Genomic DNA, 21,930 nt, shown 5'->3' on the forward strand with positions numbered 1-21,930 from the left:
TCTGTGATTCTGTGATTCTGTGATAGACAGGGTGCCTCACCTTGAGGTTTTGTCTGACATAAGGCAGACCAAATAAACTTGTGATTTCCAGCAGCTTTCTCTTCTAAACTTGTTTTCCTTTTCCTTTTTTCTTTTCATCACCACAGGTCTCCTAGAAATGGTACTTAAGGATTTGAATAGTTGGTCTGTGTATTGGACATAACTGGAAGGGATTTGCTAGCAGGTGCTGCAGGAGTGATCGCTGTGACATGAGGCCACAGCTGCTTTCATTAACAAAAGAAAAGAGCCCATCATGCACCAAAAGCTTCAACTGATCAGAAAGCATGTGGTGCCTTGGCTCAAACACATTTAAGAAAGAACAAGAGCTGCTGGGAGAGAACCTGTGAGCACAAGCACTTCCCCAGGAGAGAAATCCAGTGCCTGGGGTGGAGAAACTGCAGACTTTGTTGAATTAAAAACAGAGCCCTTTCAGGCTGCATTGTTACAACAATTCAATTGTCCCTTGTGCAGATAAGGTTCCTACAGAAACAGGAGTTTTTGTGAATTGAGACAAACAGATTTCAGTGAACCGCTTTTAGAGTTCACGATTTTACATAGCTATAGTCCATGTACAAATACTGGCAAGGTTGTCTTTGATTTCACATAGCTGAATTCTGGTCATAGCCATTATATCTCATTTGTGAAACTGTCTACCAGTTCCTGACAGCCACATATTTTACCTCTGCAGACTTCTGTCCACCATAACAGAACCTACAGAAGGTGGTGCCTGTGAGCCACCATCCACTGAGGAGTCGTCTCCACCTTCTCTGGGAACAGAAGAGAGTGATCCTGACAAAGCTGAGCATGGTGGCATCAAGAAGGTCTGTTTCAAGGTTTCTGAGGAGGACCAGGAAGACTCTGGGCATGACACAATGAGCTTCAGAGACTCCTACAGGTTAGTCTGAAAAAACGTTTTATGCCAAAATATCAACTAATGTTAAAATACCAGCACTTCTAGAATATTAACAAAAACATAACAAAATGAAGTAAATAAATCTAGCTTGACTTTCCCCTTTTATATCACATAGCTGTAAACTTCAGAAGCTTCAGAGTTTTCAGCCTGATAATAGCTGCTATTATAAGGTTTTTTTCCATTCAATTCTGCAAACAATTTTCCCAGAAATCCAAGACACAGAGAAACAGAAATGGGCTTTTTTTTATTTTTAATTCTTAATGGGCCTCTGAAACCACAAGTGCAAATGTTTATTCAGGTGTCTTGAAATCTTGTTTTGGGACACAAGTGACTACTGCTTCTCCTGGAATATTTGCTACTGAAGGAAATTTCACACACTCCAACTCTGTCTTTCTTGGAAGGTAACTTTTGAAAAGTTTAGTTCACAAAAAATGGAACAAGTTGCAATCGTGTCTGACCATTGCAATTTTACACCCTTAATAGGTCATTTCTACATTAATTGGAAGGCCATAGGACTTCTCCTATGCAAAGAAGTAAAAATACCTTATAGTGAGTTTGCAGGATTTAGAATAACCTGAATAAATGATACTTTTTAGCTAATTCCATGCTACTACAGGCATGACTCTTTACTACGTGCTGGTTTTCTGTAATACTGCAAGTGGTACCACGTGGTATTCTTACAGGTCTGCAAAAATGACAGAATCAGAATAGTTTACATTGCAGCGAACATCTGGAGTCCCCATGGTCCAATCTCTCCATCAGAAAAGGCCAAAGCAGGTAGTCTGCACAGGGTCTGGCCCAGCTGAATACAAGACAGCAAATATCCAGTCAGTAAAGGATCAGAACTGGCACTTAGAATATTGAGATCTGCAGTATCTACTTGTGGTGCTAGACTTAAGTCTGCACATGTGCTCAAGCGCTGCTTTATTGAAATGTGAAGTATTTCTCTCATTGTTGATAGGAATCCTATGAACAGCTTGGTTTAAATGATTTCTATAAATGCAGATAATCGATCCTGTGTAACAAAGTGACATTAAGAACAGTGCCTGTGGATCTGTCACTTGTTCCAAAGTTTTACAAGTAAATGAAAATTGAGAAAGATTATTCTGTTCTGTCTTTATTAGCCAATTATGTGTATATTACAGATAGCAGTTATCCAATAGAGAACAAAGTGTGTTTTTATCATTTCAATCTGAAAACTACTGAGGAACTACAAAAATAAACAAATTGCAAATAAGAAAATATTTTGTTTGCAATAGTAGTGCTTTATGAGGATCACAAATCACATTTCGTCAGGGCTTATATTGTGATATAGATGCTATAAACTACTTTTTCTTAGAAAAAAAAAGGTATCTTTGGCAATAGGTTTAAGAAAGGACAGGCAAGAATGCATATTAGGGTTCTTTCAATTGCTCTTACTCTTTTGTCTCACCTTAGTCTAAAATAAAGTAGAGGAAAAGACAACGTGGAGAATTTTGTGGATTTTATTTTTGGTTTGTGCCATTAAAAACACTGTGTCATTTAACTGGAGGGGGCAGACTGTTAGTATATACTGAACTGAAATGATTCTTGCTGCAACCTTTCATGTATGCATCAGCCAGCAGTGGTGTGAAAGCAACTGGAGTGACTCTTCTGCTTCCTTAGGCATTTGCGGGTCTGCCATGCTTGGTATTCCAGTGGTACAGATCCCTTAAATTTCCTCTCCCATCTTGAGCAGCTTCCATTTATGCTGTTATGGTGATATCCTTAGAGCTGGCAACAAACGTTGCATGTAATTAGGTTTTCTTTTCCATATGCATATGAGAATTTGACTTGGGGATTAGTGTAAATGATAGTTTATCATAGGCCAGGAGCTCCTTTGCTTCAGGCTGGGAGCATCAGTCACCTACTTTGCTTTTCTTTCTAGTGAATGTAACAGCAACCGGGATTCAGTGTTGTCTTACACCAGTGTACGGAGTAATAGCTCTTACTTGGGCAGTGATGAGATGGGATCAGGTGAGTACATGCCTAGGTAACATGCATATTTTCTCATAGCAGACCTTTTAGTGGGGGTGATAACTCTTTGCTGATTATAAGCAAATGCATGTTTCAATTGCAAATGTGGTTCCTTCAAACTAATCAAAAGAATATGAAAAGATCAAGATTTGTTCTAACAAACCACAGGAAATTTGGAGTATGGAAGAACTATTAAGTCTTTGTATTATGTGAAAGAAGTATGAGCATTTGAAATTTGAGATAAAGCAGTGATCAATTTTTACCCACTGCAGTCTGAGGATGTGCTAGTATCATTTCTGGCCTCATCACAGCTTATGCTGATAAGACAGTTAAAAACTTATCTTTGTTTTCTTAGGAGATGAGCTTCCCAGTGACATGAGGATTCCTTTAGATAAACAAGACAAACTTCATGGCTGTCTGGAGCATCTTTTTAACCAGGTACAAAAAGGGTTTCATTGTTACAAAGAATTGCTTTCTCTTTATCAGTGTCAACACAGGAATTTCTAAGTATCAGATTGTTTAATGAAATCATGTTCTGAGGGAAGGAAGCTGGAAGCATATTGTATGGCAGTTTTATCAAACAGTTTTGTCAACATTCAAGTTGCCTTGTGTGATATAAGCAGTGTTGAGCTGGTTTGTATGAAGCATTAAAGAGAAAAAAGCTTTGATGAAAAGGAGAAAATAAGATGAACAAAATGCACAATCCTGATGAATCACACCTCTAAATCTGAGGAGAGCTCTCACAAGTTCAGTCTACAGATGTCTTTATAGATGGCCAGCACCAGAGAATTGTTTTGCAGTGGGTTTTATCACATCAGCATGCGGCTCGCTCTTTGTGTAGAACATCATTCAGTGCGAGGCTCTCAAGGGTAATTCATGGTTAGAAAGTCTTAATAATATTTATTAACAAAGAGAAACTCATTCAAAAATATTAATGCTGTAATGGCTTTTGCATTTTTCCAGAAGATTTCCATTCAGATTTTTTTCCACAAGTCTAACATGGAAACTATTTTGATTGTAGGTTGATGCAATTAATGCACTTCTAAAAGGACCAGCAATAACTAAAGCCTTTGAAGAAACCAAGCACTTTCCAATGGACCACAGTTTGCAAGGTAAGGAAGAAGGCTGACTGTATTTAAAAATGTGATTTTCTGGGACTTAAGAGATTACCATGAATGCACACACGCCATGTTGCCACACAGCGTTATGTAACTGTGCAGTCTGAACAGTTGTACATTAGAAGTTGTGTATTATTGATTCATTGATTCATTGATATTGATTGGGTTCCTTCCAGCTCAGGGTACTCAATGACTCTAAAGGCAGGTCCCATGTCTGATCACTGAAATTCTGCACAAGTTCTTTTTAAAACACACAGAACACTTTTCTCTTATATGCTACTGAATCCTTACAGCATTTTCACAAGTGTCCAGATCCATCCTTTGACGTGAGCACGCAGATATGTACCTCAAAAGTACAAGGTACAGTTATGTCAGATTCAGGGTGAACACTCTGATTAGCTGGTGAGGGACTGACTGTAGATATGAGGCACCAAAAGGTTCTGCCTGAGTTTGCTTAATGACTTCTGCTTTTCTTCAGAGATGGGTAATTGCCAGAGTAAACTCCATCCTCACATGTCACTTATTTTGAAAACTGATTCCCATAGAGAGCAAACAAATGATACCATGTTTTCTTTTTCTTCAGGGAGCATGTTTAGGACCTTTGTCTTAACGGTTTAGGGGCCCAGGATGTGGTTTCTTCTCTCACTGAAATACCAAAGCTTTATTTTCTGAACATTTGCTGCATTTCCTTTCCCACTTGAAATCTGGACTGTTTTCTACTACTTATAATATACTTCAGGTGCTGCAGTTCTGGGCCTCCCAACCTTGACAAGTTCTATTTTTAAGTCACAGTGGGAAAATCTAGAGGAGGTTTCTTTGTGGTTTTTTTTCTTTTTTTTCCTGATTCCAGAAATAGACCATGCGAAGTTCTGTTACATGAACACAAACACATTCGCATCTATGTTGATTATTTGTTAGTCTTTCAGTGCACTGTTGGAATAAAGTGAGGAAATCACAGACACCCTGTGTTCACTTCCTTTATTTTATTTCACTTAAATGGAGTCTAATTTATTGCAGCTAGATTAATTAGACTGAGAGCGTCTTTTAGTTAACTGAAGTTAACTGATGATTGCACATTCATTACACTAATGAGCACAAAAGCACTGCTTACATTTGGAATCCCCAGACCAAACGTCTCTTTAATTGCTCCTGCAGACACCTTTCAGTGACAAATGTAAATTTGAATGCTTGTCCTGTTTCTGTTTGGTGCAGTTATTTGGCACCATTTTTCTGTTTGCTTACAGATTTTATCGCCAGCAGTGGGCTTTATAGCTTAGCTAAGTCATGAAGAATAGATTCTCCACTCTGTAATTAAACAATTAGCTGCCATCAGGTGAAAGAAAGCAGAATAGTTCCCAACTTCTCATCAGTGTTGTGGGATGCAACAGCTGCAGCCAAAATGCTGATCTGATTCTGCACAGCCACAGAAACTTTAGATATATTTAGATATTTAGATACACAGCAGGCAGCTGTATCATATATGAACGTCAGAGAGAACAGAAGGTAATGATGTCAGATATGAGTCGCACAAGGCTCTTACCATGCACATCACCCACATATACGACTTCTAGCCTGTGATCCTGCAAACAATGCTAGGAGACTGCTGATTATAGGATTATAGGAATATTCTTTGTTTTCCTTCTTCTGCATTGTCTATTTAAGACCCTCTTTCATTCACAACTGTTGCTATTGATAGTATGTATCTCTGCTTGCATCTGTATGCACATTTTGAATCAAAAACCACTTACATTGCACTTCCTTACTGCCTAACAAACTCATTTTTTTCCTAGAATTTAAACAGAAGGAAGAAACCACAGTGAGGTGCCGGAATAATATTCAAGCCAGCATTCAAGAAGATCCATGGAACCTTCCACTGCGCATCAAAAACCTCGTTGAAATCATACAAAAATACGTGGAAGGTCTGTAAATGGGGTAAAGATTGCTATCGGTTTCAGAGGGAAAGGATAGCTCTGATCTAATCGAGTCTAGCAGTTCAATTTCTCATTTTTATGTCTATTTGTAATAAGGCTGTGCTGCACTCTAGGGAAAACAGGTCAAATTGTCCTAACCCACTGTAGTCAGGTTGGGTGGAATAGGCTAGCTAAATCTGATATTTACACTCCAGTGAAGAGCACTGGGAAAAGTTTCTTCATTAAGTATTAATCTGCATGTACAATTTGTTTCCAATAATTCATAGTAGTTAGTAGAGCACTTAGCTTGTAAAATTCTTTCTGTATGATTAAAATGCCTGTGTGAGTAAGAACTATGATAGTACAGAGAAATAACCATGCAGGGGGTGAGGAGAGGCAAGAATTGTGGAGAATGAGGAGACTGTCAATCCAATAGAGTAAAATCTATATTGCCATCATGTTGACTTCTTTCCTTCTCTTCACTGTTTTAGATGGGAAGAATCAACTGCTTTTGGCCTTGTTAAAATGCACGGGTAAGGTGTTTCGATTTCTTGCAACAAAGACTGTACACACACGTCCCTAACAGAGATTTATGCGACTCCATGTGCATACCTCTGAGTGTTATTTCCTGAGCATTTAACTTTAGTCTTGGCATTTTATGCTAACATTTCTTGTGCTCTGCATCTGGGACAGCCTTTTCATGCATCTGACATCTATGCTTCAGTTTGTGTTGCTTCAATTCCATGTAGGCTGCTGTGTCTCCTGGCTAGTCACTGATGTTGCACAAGCGCTGTTTTTCTGTCTTTTTTTTCTTTTGTACAACTCTCACTCCCAGATGGCCTTTACTGTTTCCTTCTGTGGTGAAAACATGCAGCAAAAATGAGACATGTTGCACAACTTTCTGTGAGAACACAGACACTGACATCTTTCCAAACGGAGCAGGCAAGTTAGGGATTTAAGAGTGTATATACTGAAATCATAGCTAGAAGCAGACTAAAAACCTAAGTGTGGAGACAGCACATAAATACACTGTGAATGGATATTGTTATCTGCTGCTGTGCACTAAACTTCGTACTTGCAGATCAAATGACAGGCCTTTCCTAGGAGTGAATGTGTAGTCTCCTATTGTGATTGAAACTGCACTTGGTGTATTTTTGTTTGCAAATGAGGTAATACATGACTGAAATAGGATGTCATTAATTTGGTGTGCCAGCTAGATTCTCAAGTTCTCATAGAGTGAAAATGGTAAATGAGTATGGCTCTGTTGCCTCTGCTCCTGCCAGGGCTGGTCCATGAGTCTGTCAAAACCTGCCTGCAGTGTCAGCTTAGCACCCGTAAAGGCTGTTTTTTTAATGACAACAGATGTAATGACTTCATAAGTGTCTACCTCTGCCCTATCTCCTGCAGCATTTTCCCTAATATCCTCTGGAAAGAATGGGGCAGCAGATGGCACTGAAGAGGTTATGCCAGCTTTGTGGAAACTGGCTTTTCCCTAGCTCTGAGGACAGACGCTTCTGTGCTCTCTCTGCCTTACTTTGGCAGTACAGAGGAGTACTGCTGGAAGGACTGGTTGCCTTCAGATTGAAGATATGGCCCTGCGCCTGGAGTGTATCAGTGAGGATACCATGCTCAGTGCCTACAGAAACTTTAAAAACTCAAATCTTCTGAATGGTGTCTTCAGCTTCTTTCTCTGTGGAGCACTGCCTTGGCAATGACAGACTGCTGTACTGTTGAAGGAGCCCAGGGTGCCTGGGAAGGAGCTCCTCTCTTATTCATGTTTGTCTTTGGCCTGCAATCCCCTTAACTGTGACGAGGTTGCTTGGACCAGAATGTGGCTGCCTGGCAGCCGGCCTGGAAGCAAAATTCTCCCAAGAAACAGAAACCAATTGGTACCCTATGGGCAGGCCCAGTTAAAGCATTAAGCATCTGGAGAGACCATGAAATACAGGTAGATGAGGGGAAGATGAATCTCTAACAGCCCAGAAGAGAAGCAGTGGCAGAGATCCTCTTTCATTAATTCTCTTGCTTCTTTAAACATAAAAAGAAGGGAATCGGTCCAGATATGGCACGAAGGAGTTAGAGCTCTTCCCAGAAGAAGGAGCATGCAGATGGCAAACGTAAAACAAAGAGTCAAGTGGCCTAGAAAATTTTTGGCAAAATTTTCCCAGCAATGCTCTTTTTATTTCTACACCCAGGTCACACAGCAAGATGTTATCTGTTACAACTGTGTAAAGCTACAGCAGAAGCTAAATATCTCATACATACATAGAAACTGCCTCCTTGGCAGTGAGATAAAAGAAGTATTCTCATGCCTTGTTTGTGTGTCTCTCCTTCTCTTGCAGATACTGAACTACAGCTGAGGCGAGATTCCATCTTCTGCCAATCTCTTGTGGCTGCTATTTGCACCTTTTCAGAGCAGTTACTGGCTGCTCTCAACTATCGATACAACAACAATGGGGAATATGAAGAGAGCAGCAGAGACGCCAGTAGAAAATGGCTGGAACAGATAGCAGCCACTGGTGTTTTATTAAACTACCAGTCCCTGCTCTCCCCTACTGTGGTAAGATGAAGAGTTATGGCACCCTGGGGTCTGTTCACATTTGCATGTATGCTTCTCTGCCATTCACAGCACAGCCAGTGCTAGCAGTGTGTTGAGGCTGATGACAGCAACCTCAGGAGACTCCCACTCTGACAATCGTGTCCCAGTATTTTCCATATCCCATTATTTCCATCTCCTCACAAATACTGGACTTGTTACACCAGAGCCTTTTGGAATCAGGCTGTCCTTATGTGTGGAGTGACATGGTAGCATTTAGGGAGAGTTTACTGCTCAGCTGTTAATGAGGCATGGGTGGCCTGCCCTCTTCTGGTGGAATGATGCATATCAACAGTTAGGCAGAAAAGTTGGGAATATTTCATCTGGAGTTCCAAACAGAAAACTAGAGTTATGTTCACACTGACCATTCTGCAGGCTAGATAGACTGAAATCTCTCTGACACAATTCCATTGTGCTGTGATTTGAGCTTAAGCTACAGGCACCATGGCTAAGGAGGAGAAGGTACACAAATTATTATTACTTTACAGAAAAGTTTAGAACATTGCAAACGTAATATGTTGAGCATGCTTTTTAACAATAATCCAAACTATATGCAACTGTATTATTCTTTTACGTTGCATGGAATGGATGCACATTTATTTCACAGTAACCAAAAAGCTCTTCTTATATTTGTAGATACAAGATAAAGTTTGGAGAAACAGACCCCTTCAAAACTATTCTTTAAGCCTCTGCACTCCCTGTGAATCACGTCAAATGACATCTAAGCAAAGGGCAGCTGTGTTTGTATCACAAAGTTAAAAAGCCACCAGTAATTAATTATGTGGGGGGAGTTTGTGGAAATCTCTGTATTCTGCACTAGGCGCCCTGAACCGAAACACGCCAGCAGCAGCTATACTGTCCTGTTACTGATCTCTTCCTGGCAGACAGTCACCTATTTATATCTGGTTCTTTGCCCTACAGAAGGAGGAGCGCACCATGCTGGAAGACATCCAGGTCACTCTGACAGAACTGGACAAAGTTGCCTTCTATTTCAAGCAGCTGGATGAAAGTCTTGTAGCAAGTGAGTACACTCAGTTTCTTTTAAACTCTTTTTTTCTTGTTTGTTTTATGGATTACCATCCTCCACGATTATAAATCTAACAGACATCAGGTCTGGACAGTATTGAGCAGCAAGCTCAGTGATTTGGAGCTACGGTCTTTGCCACAGCACCTTACCTGTGTGATTTTTATAGATGTTTATAATTCTCAGTACCTCACTACCAACAGTGTAAGGACTGTCCCTCACTAGCTCTCATCTCTGTGTCACCCCACCAAATCTCTTTCCATTTTTACTGACCACAGGATGCCAGAAAACAAGATGGGATTTTGATTGTTAGCCCTGTTTGTGGTATCACTATGCTTTAGAAGGTGCAGCTAGAATGATATTTTAGAACTCATTTTCTCTCAACAAAGCCTCTCCCTTATTAATTAGATGTGAAACATCAATAGATGATCTAACAAACTCAGGCAGCAATGGTTACAAATTTCTCCCACTGTGGTAATGCAGCAAGTGTTTTATCTTTATGTTTATTTCTGCAGATACTCATGTCTTCTACCACATTGAAGGAAGCCGTCAGGCCTTGAAGGTTATCTTTTATCTTGACAGCTACTACTTCTCCAAACTGCCTTCTCGGTTTCAGAATGGAGGAAGCTTGAAACTACACACGGTGCTATTTACAAAAGGTGTCTATAAAAAGCTTTCTTAGAAAAATAAGCTAACTGATGATAGCAAAAGGTTCGAAATGAAGAGTGACCATCAAACTCTTAACATAACGGAGCTGAAAATTACAGATATAGTTAAGAAGCAGGTGGTTCTATTCTGGGACACTCCTAGAGCGTGTTAGAGATTCGAATAAGACACAGTCATGACAACATGATATGCCTGCCTGGGACTTTTTTTATGCCTTCCTCTAAAGCTTCAGGCCATAAAGACATATTGGGCTGTATGTGGACAATCTGATCTAGTATGGTACCAGGAGCCGCTTCCAAGCTATAGGCAAGTCTTTTTAGAAGCATGTGCTGTGACAGAATCATCCAGGCTGGAACTGAAGGAATACTTGACTAGATAAGCAACCATTCACACCAAAATTATATTAACGGGCAGTATTAGCCTTGACATGAGCCAACAGTCATTTGCAAAGCAGTGAAATGATGCAGAGATAAATAAGTAAAAACTTACTAAAATGTTATTATCTAAATTTAAAATATAATAAAACATTTTCTCTTTTAGCTCTAGAGAGTACGGAGGGGCAATCACAACCAGCTGGCTTATCTCTAGAAGAACTTCCACAGCAAATCAATGGTCAATCTCTAGAAAAAGTGCAGCAATACTACCGTAAACTCAGGTATTTCATACTTCTTTACTTAAAACATGTCGAAAAGAGTGCTCATTGCTAAAGAGATTAAAACTAATGAAAAAAATCCCACTCCTGTTGATTTCCTGTACAAATATGATTCTTGGAGATCCCCATTGCGTAAGAAACCCATTAATTTTTTTTCCCACAGCTAAGCTTGTTCTGAAGTGCTGCACTGTGCAGGATGAGATTCCTGTCTGATTTGACTTCAGAACTTTGAGCAGAGCTAAAATTGGTAAAGTGTTTCAGGAATATTTCAGTACAGGCTATATGAGTTTTGGCAACAAAATGCTTCAGTAAGAAAGCACCTCTTGAAGTACAGGACTTCTCTCACAGTCTTTTCAGAAGTTTCACACAAGTACACATACGTGCTTGAAATGAGACCTGCTGACTAATGTAGTTCTTGCTGGTCTTTTTGCAGGACATTTTATCTAGAGAGGTCAAACTTGCCCACTGATTCTAATACTACTGCAGTGAAGATTGACCAGGTATTGTTATTTTGTTACTGGTTTTACTTCTATATCAGTTGGTCTCTTAAACCTCAGTTATGTGATAGCTATAAAGCAGGCCTGTGCAAACCCAAATATAATTTAAAAGAATTCCCTGCCCTGAAGAAGTGCTGTAAATTTCTCTGGGGCTTTTGTTTGAAGAAAAGCGTGGGTAACTGGAGTTAACATAAGCCCTCTAATTTAGGCACTAGTAAGACTTCATATTGCCCTGTTCATCTCCTTCTAAATGGGGTATCTGATGTTAGACAGAATGAATTTATTCTTCTCTCTCACAGATGTATAAAAAATGAACTTTAGAAATTAAACTTTATTCACAATTATAGAAGGAAACACCAGGACCATGAGTGCTTCCCAGCATCTCAGCCAGAGGCAGTCTAACTGGGGCAGGTAACATGGGAATATTTGCCCATAAGGCAGTAAGTACGACTGCAGTGAAAACAAATCATCTTTGCCATTGTAACGTACAGTGTAAACAATCTCAGTGATCTGTGCAAAAAATTGCCCCACACCTAAGTCACAGCTTGTGTTTTTTCACTTTCAAATATTCATTATTGTGCAGCAGTCACTTGTGTAGTGATAGTATGTTTGGAGACAGGATAAATCCCTGTAAATTTACAACTGAAAGAGTACACCTGCCACTGATGTTTTTGTTATTCTTGTTGCTTTGTTTAGCTTATTCGTCCCATCAATGCAATGGATGAGCTTTGCAGGCTGATGAAGTCCTTCATTAACACAAAACCCACCCCATCAGGATACTCTAGCAGTAACACATCAGGAGCTGGCCTGCTACCTATATCTTCTGAGCTCTGTTACCGACTCGGAGCCTGCCAGATTACCATGTGTGGCACTGGGATGCAGAGGTGAGATTTTGGAAACAGAAATGTTAGTGTTGCAATGCAAAGGTTGGTCTTTTCTGGAGACTTGGGCAATATATTTGATTCAGTTTAAATCAATAGCAAGGTAGATGTTAAGGGAGTATATATAATAAGGATGTAAATATGTTATGTAGGCTGAGACATAAATAGTTCTGTTAATAATTAAATTGGGCACATGAACTTTGTTTCAGTGTGTCAACCAATGCCATTCACTAAATGAGTTCATTGCATATACACAGAAATTGCATATACAGAAATTAGTGCAGAAGAGCAGTGAAACATACCTCATAGTAACATTGCTGGAGACCTGAACCATTGCAGGAAGCAAGTGTAAAGGGCTGAAAATGCAGGACTGAAGCTCGTTTTATAGTTTTTTAAGTGGAAAAAGTGAACTAATAGATATAAAAAAGCTAGCTAACAGAATCCATACTTAATAAATAAGTGTCCTATGCTTGCCTCTATATACATTTTTAAATATGATCAATGATTTAGTATCACTTGTTCCCATGTTCAGAAGTACATTAAGTGTGTCCCTGGAGCAAGCAGCCATACTGGCTCGAAGTCATGGACTTTTGCCCAAGTGTATCATGCAAGCTACAGACATCATGCGAAAGCAAGTAAGTATTAGGACTTGTGTGTCTACTGCAAGCCACTACCTTTATTCCAGTAACATTCCAGTAACAGTAGAAACTCCTGTTTATTTCAGCATGGCATGGTATTTTGTTCACCATGAACTCATACAGTCAATCTGTTACTAGTGTCTGAACAGCTACCCATCTCTGACACAACAAATTAAGGTTTGCAGGTACAGCCATTTACAGCAATTATATGCCTCAGTATGCATTATTCAAAGTATGTGCCTTGATGGTTAGAAAGTAGAGACTAGCTAAGATACTTAAGACAATTTCTGCATGTACAAAAGTCAAAAGTCTCAATCAGTGTTAAATTGTAGAAACTCCCCAGTGATAGACAACAGTGCTTGTAAAGTGCTTTGGGATTCATTTCATCTTTTCAGTAAACACAGATGACTAATGTATCTACCAACAGATTCCAACTTTTCTCAAAGTAGTTAATGGATTCTCAGAAAGAAAGCACACTCCTATTACGTTATTATCCCCTAAGGATCAGATCTGTTATCAATATCATCAGTACCATAAATTCTTTGTTTCTTTAGGGACCAAGAGTTGAAATCTCTGCCAAGAATCTGAAAGTGATGGACCAAATGCCGCAGAGTGCGCCTCGGTAGGTTGTTCTGGATTCTGCATGTTGTCTGAAATGCTTGTTTTATGTCTCTGTAACAACTATCAGATCCTGTTGGAACCACAGATCTCCTTAGTAGTAACAGCAAGAAAAAAAAATCATGTTCTCCTTTCTCACGGTACTAAATTAAGTGCAGTGTGGCTTAATGAGCTCAGCCTGTTACAATTTGCATATCATTAACTTCAAATGTTTCTGCATTTTCTTAAAAAAAAAAAAAAAAAAAAAATCACTGAAGAAAAAGAAGAGTCTTTTTCAGACCATTGCTATGGGCTGATATTGCCAGTGATTGACAGCCATCTGTGGAATGCTGAGAGAGAAGAACTCCTGAATGGCAAATCTGACAGCAGATATGCAAAGACAATTCATAAGGCAGTACTTTGGCTGCAGTCCCATTGTGTACTAAAACCCAGTTACTACACTGTATTTAAATAGAACAGGAAAAAAAAAAAACAAGGAAAGGGTTGCTGAAGACCCAAATTGGGCCAAAGGTAAAAAGGAGTGATACAGTGTTTCAATTAGTATTTAAACAATGATAATAAATATTTTAGCTAATAAATAGAGTTAATTGTACACTTTTACATTTGCAATTATGAAAAATAAAAATAGTGGTATTCTTGCTATTGGGTTGCATCTAAGGCTTGCAGAATGACAAAGGAGAAGCTAGCTTTTCTATACTGTGCCAGTAACTTTATCTTTCTTACCACGTTTAATACCATACTCTTAATCTGCCTTAAAGACTCTACAGGCTGTGCCAGCCACCTACAGATGGGGATTTATAAACGTGACAGAGGCACCCACATTGTGGCACAAGTAAAACACGCACCAACAAGCAGCCCTGTCTGAGGACCCATGCTAACCAACGCTGTGACACTGAAACAAGAGAGGAGGAGACTCTGCTTTTGCAGGAGATGAACCTGTTGGCCCCCGGCATCAGGAATCTGCCTCTGAAGCAGCACATGCAGGGATTCTTGTATTTCTTTGACCTCTTGAAGAAATTCTTGAAACAAACCCCACAGAACTAAGATGGATGTTACTGCCATTGGTAGATGCCTGGAACAGTGACAGTTACGCAGCAAGAAAGTGCAGTTTTACTGATAACATTTGTGCTGCCACTTAAAAGCCGTGGACTTGAAGATTTGGGTTGGTTGAGAAAACCCAGGATGACACCTCTGTCTCTCCCTGCACTGTGTCTGGCATCCATTTAATTGCCAGCATAATTTTGGTCAGTGGCCTTGAACAGTAGCTTCATAAACACCACTTTGTAATGTACTGACCTGCACTTTGGATCAACAGATAGCACAATCAATGGCTAATTCAGATGCAAGCAAAAAGAATTTCTACTGGACTCATTTTCCACTTCAGCCCAATGAGAACCAATCTCTCTATGCTGCAGAGTATACATTCCATAATACTTCTTACCATTACTTCATTTACTTACTGTAGCCTTCAGTTTGGGATTAACTCTTTTTACTAATGCTCTGTTATGTACTCTGGAAATACAATAATAATTCAGGGGAGAGATTGGAGTGAAAGATTTTAAAACAAACTTTACAAAGGAAAAATACAGTCTTAGAATCTGATTATTTGAACAGATGTAGTTTTAAAAACCCGGTCAGAAGAACTATACTTATTTATGTGGAGTGGAATATGTGTTTTGGATCATGTTATTATATATACAAGATTTAAATAAAAACTATATTGTTTAAAATGGGACCAATATGCTGGCAATTACACAGCTACTCCCAGTTTACTGAAAAGAAATCTACATTATTTAAAATCGTTCAATATTTAAGTAGTCTTTAATACAGTTATTAAGATGTATTAGGGATGCTTTTAAGTTAAAAGAAAAAAAGGAATCGTGTATATAATGTACTTTATTTTTTCTTGTTTGAAAAATTGTTTCCCATCCTGTCAGTATTATCCTAAACACAGTGATTTTTTCCAAATTACTGGCTGAAACTCATGAAACACGGCAGCAGTCTCAGGACAGAAATAGTGATATTTTAGAGCGAGTGCCTTAAAACGACCGCCCATCCGTAACAGAGCTGTAGCAGGTGTCAGTAGGACAGCGTGCAGGACATTCACCATTCCTTTGTTTCTCCACAGCCTCATTTTAAAGTCAATTGTTACAAAATCCAGAAGCGCTTTGCAGTGATGTATATTCTAGAAAATAAAGGTTTGGGATTTTTTATTTGTGAGATCGTTTGTTTTTCAGCTGGCTTAATTTCATTAACAAAACCCAACCAATTGAAACCTTCACTTTAGAGTCTTTCGAGGTGGATATTGAGTTCTTTCACATTTTCTAATCTACACATCAGCACAAAACAGCTGAGGCCGAGTTGGAGGACACAAATTCTCAGTCTTGTCTCTGAATTTTTAATTATTTCTTTCTTGCCTCTCAGACTACAATAATTTGGGATAAGGAACATCTTTGTTTAAATTTCTCACTTCTAATATTTCCTCTGACCTACAGTAATCTGTTGCAGGGAACCAGGGCAGCCCAGCATCAGCCAGCTGTCAGATAGAGGGGACTTTACTACAGTAGCCATTCTGTACTGCAGTAAGATGAACAAAGCATTATTTCAATGCACTTTCTCTCTGTTTTCCTTTTTTTTTCCCCTTCAATTTTGAGAGTGATTCACACCACTTGCTGTTTGAAGAAGAAATGGATGTTTCTTTACTGAATCATCAACTTAAACTACTTAGTATTAATCTAAATAAGAACCGTAGGAACAACCAAATGTAAAAAGAACACTTACAAACTCAGATCCTTGATTTGCCTACATCAGTTCTGTGCAGCAGAACTGCAGCAGTTCTATATAGCCTGGTGAGGATCGCTGCCCTCATTTATGCAGTCATTGTAGACATTGGAGATGCACAGAAGAGCATCTAAGGGCATTTACACTGTGCGCTGTTTTACGTTGAAATGTACATGTTATTCTCATTGAAAACAATAGCATTTTTGTTATTAAAAGTTGATTTATATTATAAATCATGAGGATACGATCTTATTTTTCAGTTATACCCCTTGTTTCTTTAGTGCTTTAAGTTCTGTTTAATGGTTTCAGTTCCATCTGATATTTGTATGGAGCAATGAGGGGTCAGAAGTTCAACCTATAAAGGAAAAGTTGCTTTCAACATCAGCTTGAGCAGGCAGTGCAATGCTCAACTCTTCCTGTTTGTGCAGTGTGGGCTACAGATGTGGTTCCACTGCAGACTTCATAGGAAAGTAGAAAAGAAAACCTGTTTTGATGCTGTAAAATTGCAATGTGGGAATTTAGAGCTGGAAAAAAAAAAAAAAAAAAAGATTTAAGTGGGGAAAAAAGAAGGCAGTGCAAAAAAGGACCTGCAAGTTAGAGGAGTGAATTAGGTCTGCAGAATTTCTGTGGCCAAAAGCAAAGAATGAATCAGATTTGCCACAACCAAGTAAGTGGGGATTTCAGAGATCTGGAGCATCTGATCTGCTACCATGTGAAAAACTCGATTGAGATGGAGAAAATGGAAACTCAGAGTGTGATTATGAGGTGTGTAAGCAGCTGGCTAAAGGAAAGAAGGAAAGACCGAAAAGAAAGTGGGGGTTGGGGGCATTTGCAAGTGGAATTTCTTATGTATCAGTCTTGCAACTGAATAGGGTTAACTTTTTCGTGAATCACTGAAACACAGCTACTGCAAGCCTGGGATTGATGAGAAGTTGAGAAGCACTGATCTAGAGAAGGTTCAGGATACACACAAAAAAATTCCTACGAGACTTGGCAGAGAAGTTTGAATGGAATAAGATGTTACAGTACAAACAGTAGCTCATGCAGATGAAAATTAAAGTATTTTTCTATATTTCTGGTTAACTGACAACAAAACAAGCTTGATTGTAGAGCTTGTCACAAGATGACTCAGATTCAATCTGATAGTCATAAAAGCTCAGCTGCACCCCAAGACAGATTTCCTATTGAGAACCACTCAAGCCACTGTGCAAAGGCCTGGTGGGCTCCTGCCAGACAGCTGTGTACAGTTACAGACACCAAATGTTTAAGTGAAATTGCAGTAGCTAGATGAGAAAACACTGAAATGCCATCAGTAAAGTGGATAAAATTCTGCAAGATACAACCAGAGGAACTTGATGCTTTTTTAGCCTAAAACACAACTGTATGTGATGCCTTTAAGTAATCATAAGAAAAGACAATTTAATAAGTACAGCCACAAGGAGTACAAGCAATTAGAGATAGCTATTGGCTGAAAATTGTTCTGAACCTTAGAAAAACTTTTCTTACAATCAGGTGCTGACAAAAAAAAAACCCACAAACAAAACAAACAGTCAGACAACAAAACAAAACAACATAAAGCAAAAGAAAGCCCCACCACTTTTACAAAGCTGTTCATAAAGCTCATAAAGAGCTGTAAGCAGCAGTGCCTGCACTAACAGGAGTCTCTGCAGGAGTCAATGCAGCTGTGTTTGGCTGCACAAACTGTTTGTCTACGACAGAAGATAGGAATGGTTCCTGCTCTGCCCCGTTTTGTCCATGGCATTTGCAAAGCAGAAAGCTGTTTTTCAAAACCAGGCCTAGCTATCTTTTAGCATTACATGTTTTCATATTCCACTATTCATTTACAGACTGAATTACTAGGATTTATAGATATGAAGCCATAGGTGCAGACAAGTGTCTTGCATTTTCTTTCAGAATAAAGAAAGACTGAAAAACAAAAAACACCTCGACCTGGGCTTTGCCAAATCCTTTCATCTTCGTCACATTTTCTGATCAGTAAATAGTGCTACAGAGCTCACTTAGCCACTATTCAGGAATATGCTGAACCCTAATTATTTTATGGTTCTTAAGTGATTTGAAGATACGAAACAATAGGTGACGATGACAAGAATTTCAATTCTATTTCAAACTAATTTGAAACGCTCCTACTTCCTTAGCAGCACATAGAGCACAGTCCCAGTCCCAGTATGCAGCATTATAAATACCAGGTGCAGCTTCCAAGCATTTGGCCATTATTGAGTTATAGAAGGGCAAAAACCAACAATGAACAGCTTATGACCTCAGCTTCTTCACAACAGCATAGCACATAGGCTAACTGATAAAGTATCAGAGATCAATGAAATTAATCCAGTATATTGTGTAGCACTGCAGTGATAAAATATAAGTTCAAATAAATGAGATAAATGCTCAGGAGTTATTAACCTTAATGGGGAAGAAAGGCTTTCCAACAGTGAATTTTTCCTTCTTTGTAGAATGAGAACCCTGGCTTTGATGAGCACCACTGCCCCACCACTGGGGTCCCATCCTTCTCTATGCATAAATCCGTATTTTCCTGTTAAATAACATGGTGCAATAGCAGTTTTGATGGTGCTGTCACAGCATTGCTAGGCTACGTTACTAGAAGAGGCTTTCTGTTTAATAGAAACAAAAGAAATCCTAGTCGCCTTAAGACAGGAGTTTGAGTGCTCTGTCTCACTGTGCCCAATTTCTTCTGCTCTACTGAGCAATTCACTTTTCTCCTGTGGGGAGGGAACTAAGTAACTAACTGTTGTCATTGGCATTGTGAAGAGTCAAAGAAGAACTGTAAACTGTTTTGGAAAGTGTCAGCGCTGTACGAATATCCTGTAGAAACAGAAAGCTAGATAGAAAAAAAAGATAAAGACTGTAAGGATACAAATAGAAACCTCTTAGAACAACAGGTTTGCTTTTCATTATTAGCCTTTCACAGATGTTTTTAGATGAGCTAAGACTCGTCTGGACAATGAAAATCACTGCACTAATCCAGTGCCGTAGAACACACAAGTCCTTGAAGATGACAAAGGACTTTTGAAAGACCCTTAATTTTTACACTTTTCACAAAGCACAGGAATGGCTGCACTACTCTGACCATAGATTAGAACAGATTTAAAAGGCTTTTGAAAGTAAACTGGTGAGCAACTATAGGAGCAAGAGTAAGATTGCTGTAGCATTCCCGCATTTACAGCTCATTTTGCACCTAAGATCAATTACCTCATCTAGGCAGGGAGGGCAATGCTGAAATGACACAAGTTGTACAGTACGCTTCTGCATAAAACACACCTTTACACGGTTTTAGGACAGTGTTCCAGAGATGATATTTTTATACCAGTTTATAGGACTGGCATTTTCAAATGTTTTGTAAAGAGAAAAGAATGTACAGAATATTTTAGAGTTGTTTTCCAATTATGTTTGAGGGATTTTAGTATACTAACAGTGTTATATTTTTCTTCGTGTTCTGTATTTTTAACCAAACACATGTATCCTGCATTAAGATAAAAGTCTTAATATAATTTGTTCAACTTCTTGTGTTGTATTGTCAAATCCATGTTGTCATTTTAGTATTACTCTTGTGTGTGTTTGGTATATTTTATGCTCTGCGTCCATCAGAGTTGAAATATCTTAATGATGGACACAGACGGTCACAATGATGGATCTTCTATCAGGGAGGATTCCAAGCACTCCTTTTGGGTTCGGAAGGTTGAAAGACAGCTAAATGAGGGACATTTCTATTGGGTTTTTTAAATTTCTGGGGTTATTGCTATTTAAGCAGAACCTTTTGGACTTCACAGAGTGAGAAAGTAAATGGAAAACTGTATTCTAAGGTCAAGTCCGTTTTGTTTTATGGGACATGGGACAATTAAAAAAGCTCTATCCTGCTGTGTGTGAACTGCATTGTGTCTCTGTAGGTCGTGGAATAAAGAACTAAGTCTCTTCCCCTTCTTCTGAAAAAAGAGTGACAAAAACTGGAGCCAGGATGCACTGCTGCCATTAATCCCCCCAGTTGAGAATGTAAAATTTCCTGTGAGTCTAAGAACAACCCTGAGTCTCCTCATAGAGTATTAAACTCAAATCTGCATTCAGAACATCAAAGTTGGTGACAAAATATATTATTCCCATGGTGTGTGCATGGCACTAAAAGCATTGTAAGAGGAAATTCTGGACAGCCAGCTAGACTTCACAGATCAGCCTTTTACTCCTAAATGCCTTCTGCCTCTGATCTACTTAGATTGCTAATGCTCTCTGCTGTCTCTAGCATGGGAACTCGTCATTTTCCAGTCTATCCAGGAGACATTCTATTTGCTGGAAGAGTTACTGAAGAAATTAAATATGCACGTCTGAAAGGATTCAATAGCTTTCCAATAAAAAAAGAGGACAACACGAGAGTTAAGTCACTCATGTTTCTGATCAACATACAACCATTTGTGTTCCCTCTCTTCATAGCAATAAAGAGAAACACTGCCAAACAAGAAATTCAAAATCCGTTGTATCCTGCACATCCTTTGTGGAGTTTTGTTCTGTTATTTGCATTAGCAAATTTCTTACATTCTAAAAGTCTTGTAGCCTGAATGTTATGAGGCAAGGACAAGATTCTAATATTTAACATTGGTTTGAAGTTTGGTTTTATTTCCATTGCACTTGCGAGAAAATGTATGACACTGGAACAAGAAACCAAAGAGAAGCAAACTATGTCAACCTGCCAAAGATAGAAGCAATAAATAATGAGCTACTGTCCAGGCAGTATTTTATGCTGGAGAAAAGTGACAGATATCAAAGAATGAGGAAGTTGATACAGACCTCCCCTATTTCCCTGACAAATTATGCAGAGATGTGTGGTCACTCCTCCAGTTTTTAGAGAAATATAATGTTTCATAGGTTGTTTTACAGAAAAAGCCTACATAGGAAGAAAAGGAAAATCAGAAAGATAAATAGGTGTTAGGAATTCAAGTCAAGGAACAGCTTAGCATGGATCACACACAGAATTAATCTTACCCTGAAGTAATCTTACAGATCTGCATTAAGACTCCTCCAATGTTCCTCAACATAAGAGCCCTCTCTGTTTTTTCATCTATACTTTACTGGCATCAGTTTTTACGAATTTCCTGTTCTTTTCCCTGGTGAATTTGACCAGCTTACTCTACAGCCTGCTTTCTCATTCAATCCTAGTCACCTGGGCAATTGGCTAGTCACCGGAGAAGGAATTAACTGCTTGCTTACTGGAAATCAATTAAGATGTCTGCATTTTTTTCACATTACTGTTCAGCAGGGACAGAGAGGCAGGGACTGTGACTCTGCCAGTTCTTTGCCTTACAAGTCTTAGCAGTGTGTTCAGTAGCTTAGGTTCATAAGCTGTCTTGAACAAAGAACAAATACCAACAGAGAAGCTTCAGAATTAGAACTTCTAATAGTAGTGCCAGTTCTAACTGCACCTGTGGCTAGCACTGAAGTGATGTGAAGGAAAAGCTACCTGTAGCAGTGGTTCATCAGGAGGCACGTTGCTGCTGCTGAAAATGCCAAAGGCAATGCTAAAGGCCTGCCAACCAACTGTGCTGTGCTTGCTGTCTGCTCTCAGCTCACCAGCTGCTGT

General features: G+C 39.1%; 1 protein-coding gene across 4 annotated transcripts in view; it reads left to right on the plus strand.

Annotated features, from left to right (window-relative positions):
* PREX1 (phosphatidylinositol-3,4,5-trisphosphate dependent Rac exchange factor 1) overlaps nucleotides 1-21,729 on the plus strand; it is a 154,128-nt gene extending 132,399 nt beyond the window's left edge. For 3 of the 4 annotated variants that reach the window (XM_048963211.1, XM_048963212.1, XM_048963213.1), the window contains exons 26-40: nucleotides 728-934; nucleotides 2,859-2,947; nucleotides 3,303-3,385; nucleotides 3,969-4,059; nucleotides 5,856-5,984; nucleotides 6,467-6,508; nucleotides 8,318-8,535; nucleotides 9,493-9,592; nucleotides 10,111-10,254; nucleotides 10,802-10,916; nucleotides 11,347-11,413; nucleotides 12,107-12,294; nucleotides 12,824-12,926; nucleotides 13,484-13,551; nucleotides 14,306-19,867. In XM_048963211.1, the coding sequence (XP_048819168.1) occupies nucleotides 728-934; nucleotides 2,859-2,947; nucleotides 3,303-3,385; nucleotides 3,969-4,059; nucleotides 5,856-5,984; nucleotides 6,467-6,508; nucleotides 8,318-8,535; nucleotides 9,493-9,592; nucleotides 10,111-10,254; nucleotides 10,802-10,916; nucleotides 11,347-11,413; nucleotides 12,107-12,294; nucleotides 12,824-12,926; nucleotides 13,484-13,551; nucleotides 14,306-14,348 (1,687 nt within the window). In that variant the 3' untranslated portion in view covers nucleotides 14,349-19,867. Of the gene's footprint in view, nucleotides 1-727; nucleotides 935-2,858; nucleotides 2,948-3,302; nucleotides 3,386-3,968; nucleotides 4,060-5,855; nucleotides 5,985-6,466; nucleotides 6,509-8,317; nucleotides 8,536-9,492; nucleotides 9,593-10,110; nucleotides 10,255-10,801; nucleotides 10,917-11,346; nucleotides 11,414-12,106; nucleotides 12,295-12,823; nucleotides 12,927-13,483; nucleotides 13,552-14,305; nucleotides 19,868-21,460 lie in introns of those variants that run through there. The other variant, XM_048963214.1, reaches the window with a different exon arrangement.
* Nucleotides 21,730-21,930: the final 201 nt, after the last annotated feature.

This window comes from Lagopus muta, chromosome 16 (genome assembly GCF_023343835.1).
Source record: "Lagopus muta isolate bLagMut1 chromosome 16, bLagMut1 primary, whole genome shotgun sequence".
Classification (NCBI taxonomy): Eukaryota; Metazoa; Chordata; class Aves; order Galliformes; family Phasianidae; genus Lagopus; species Lagopus muta.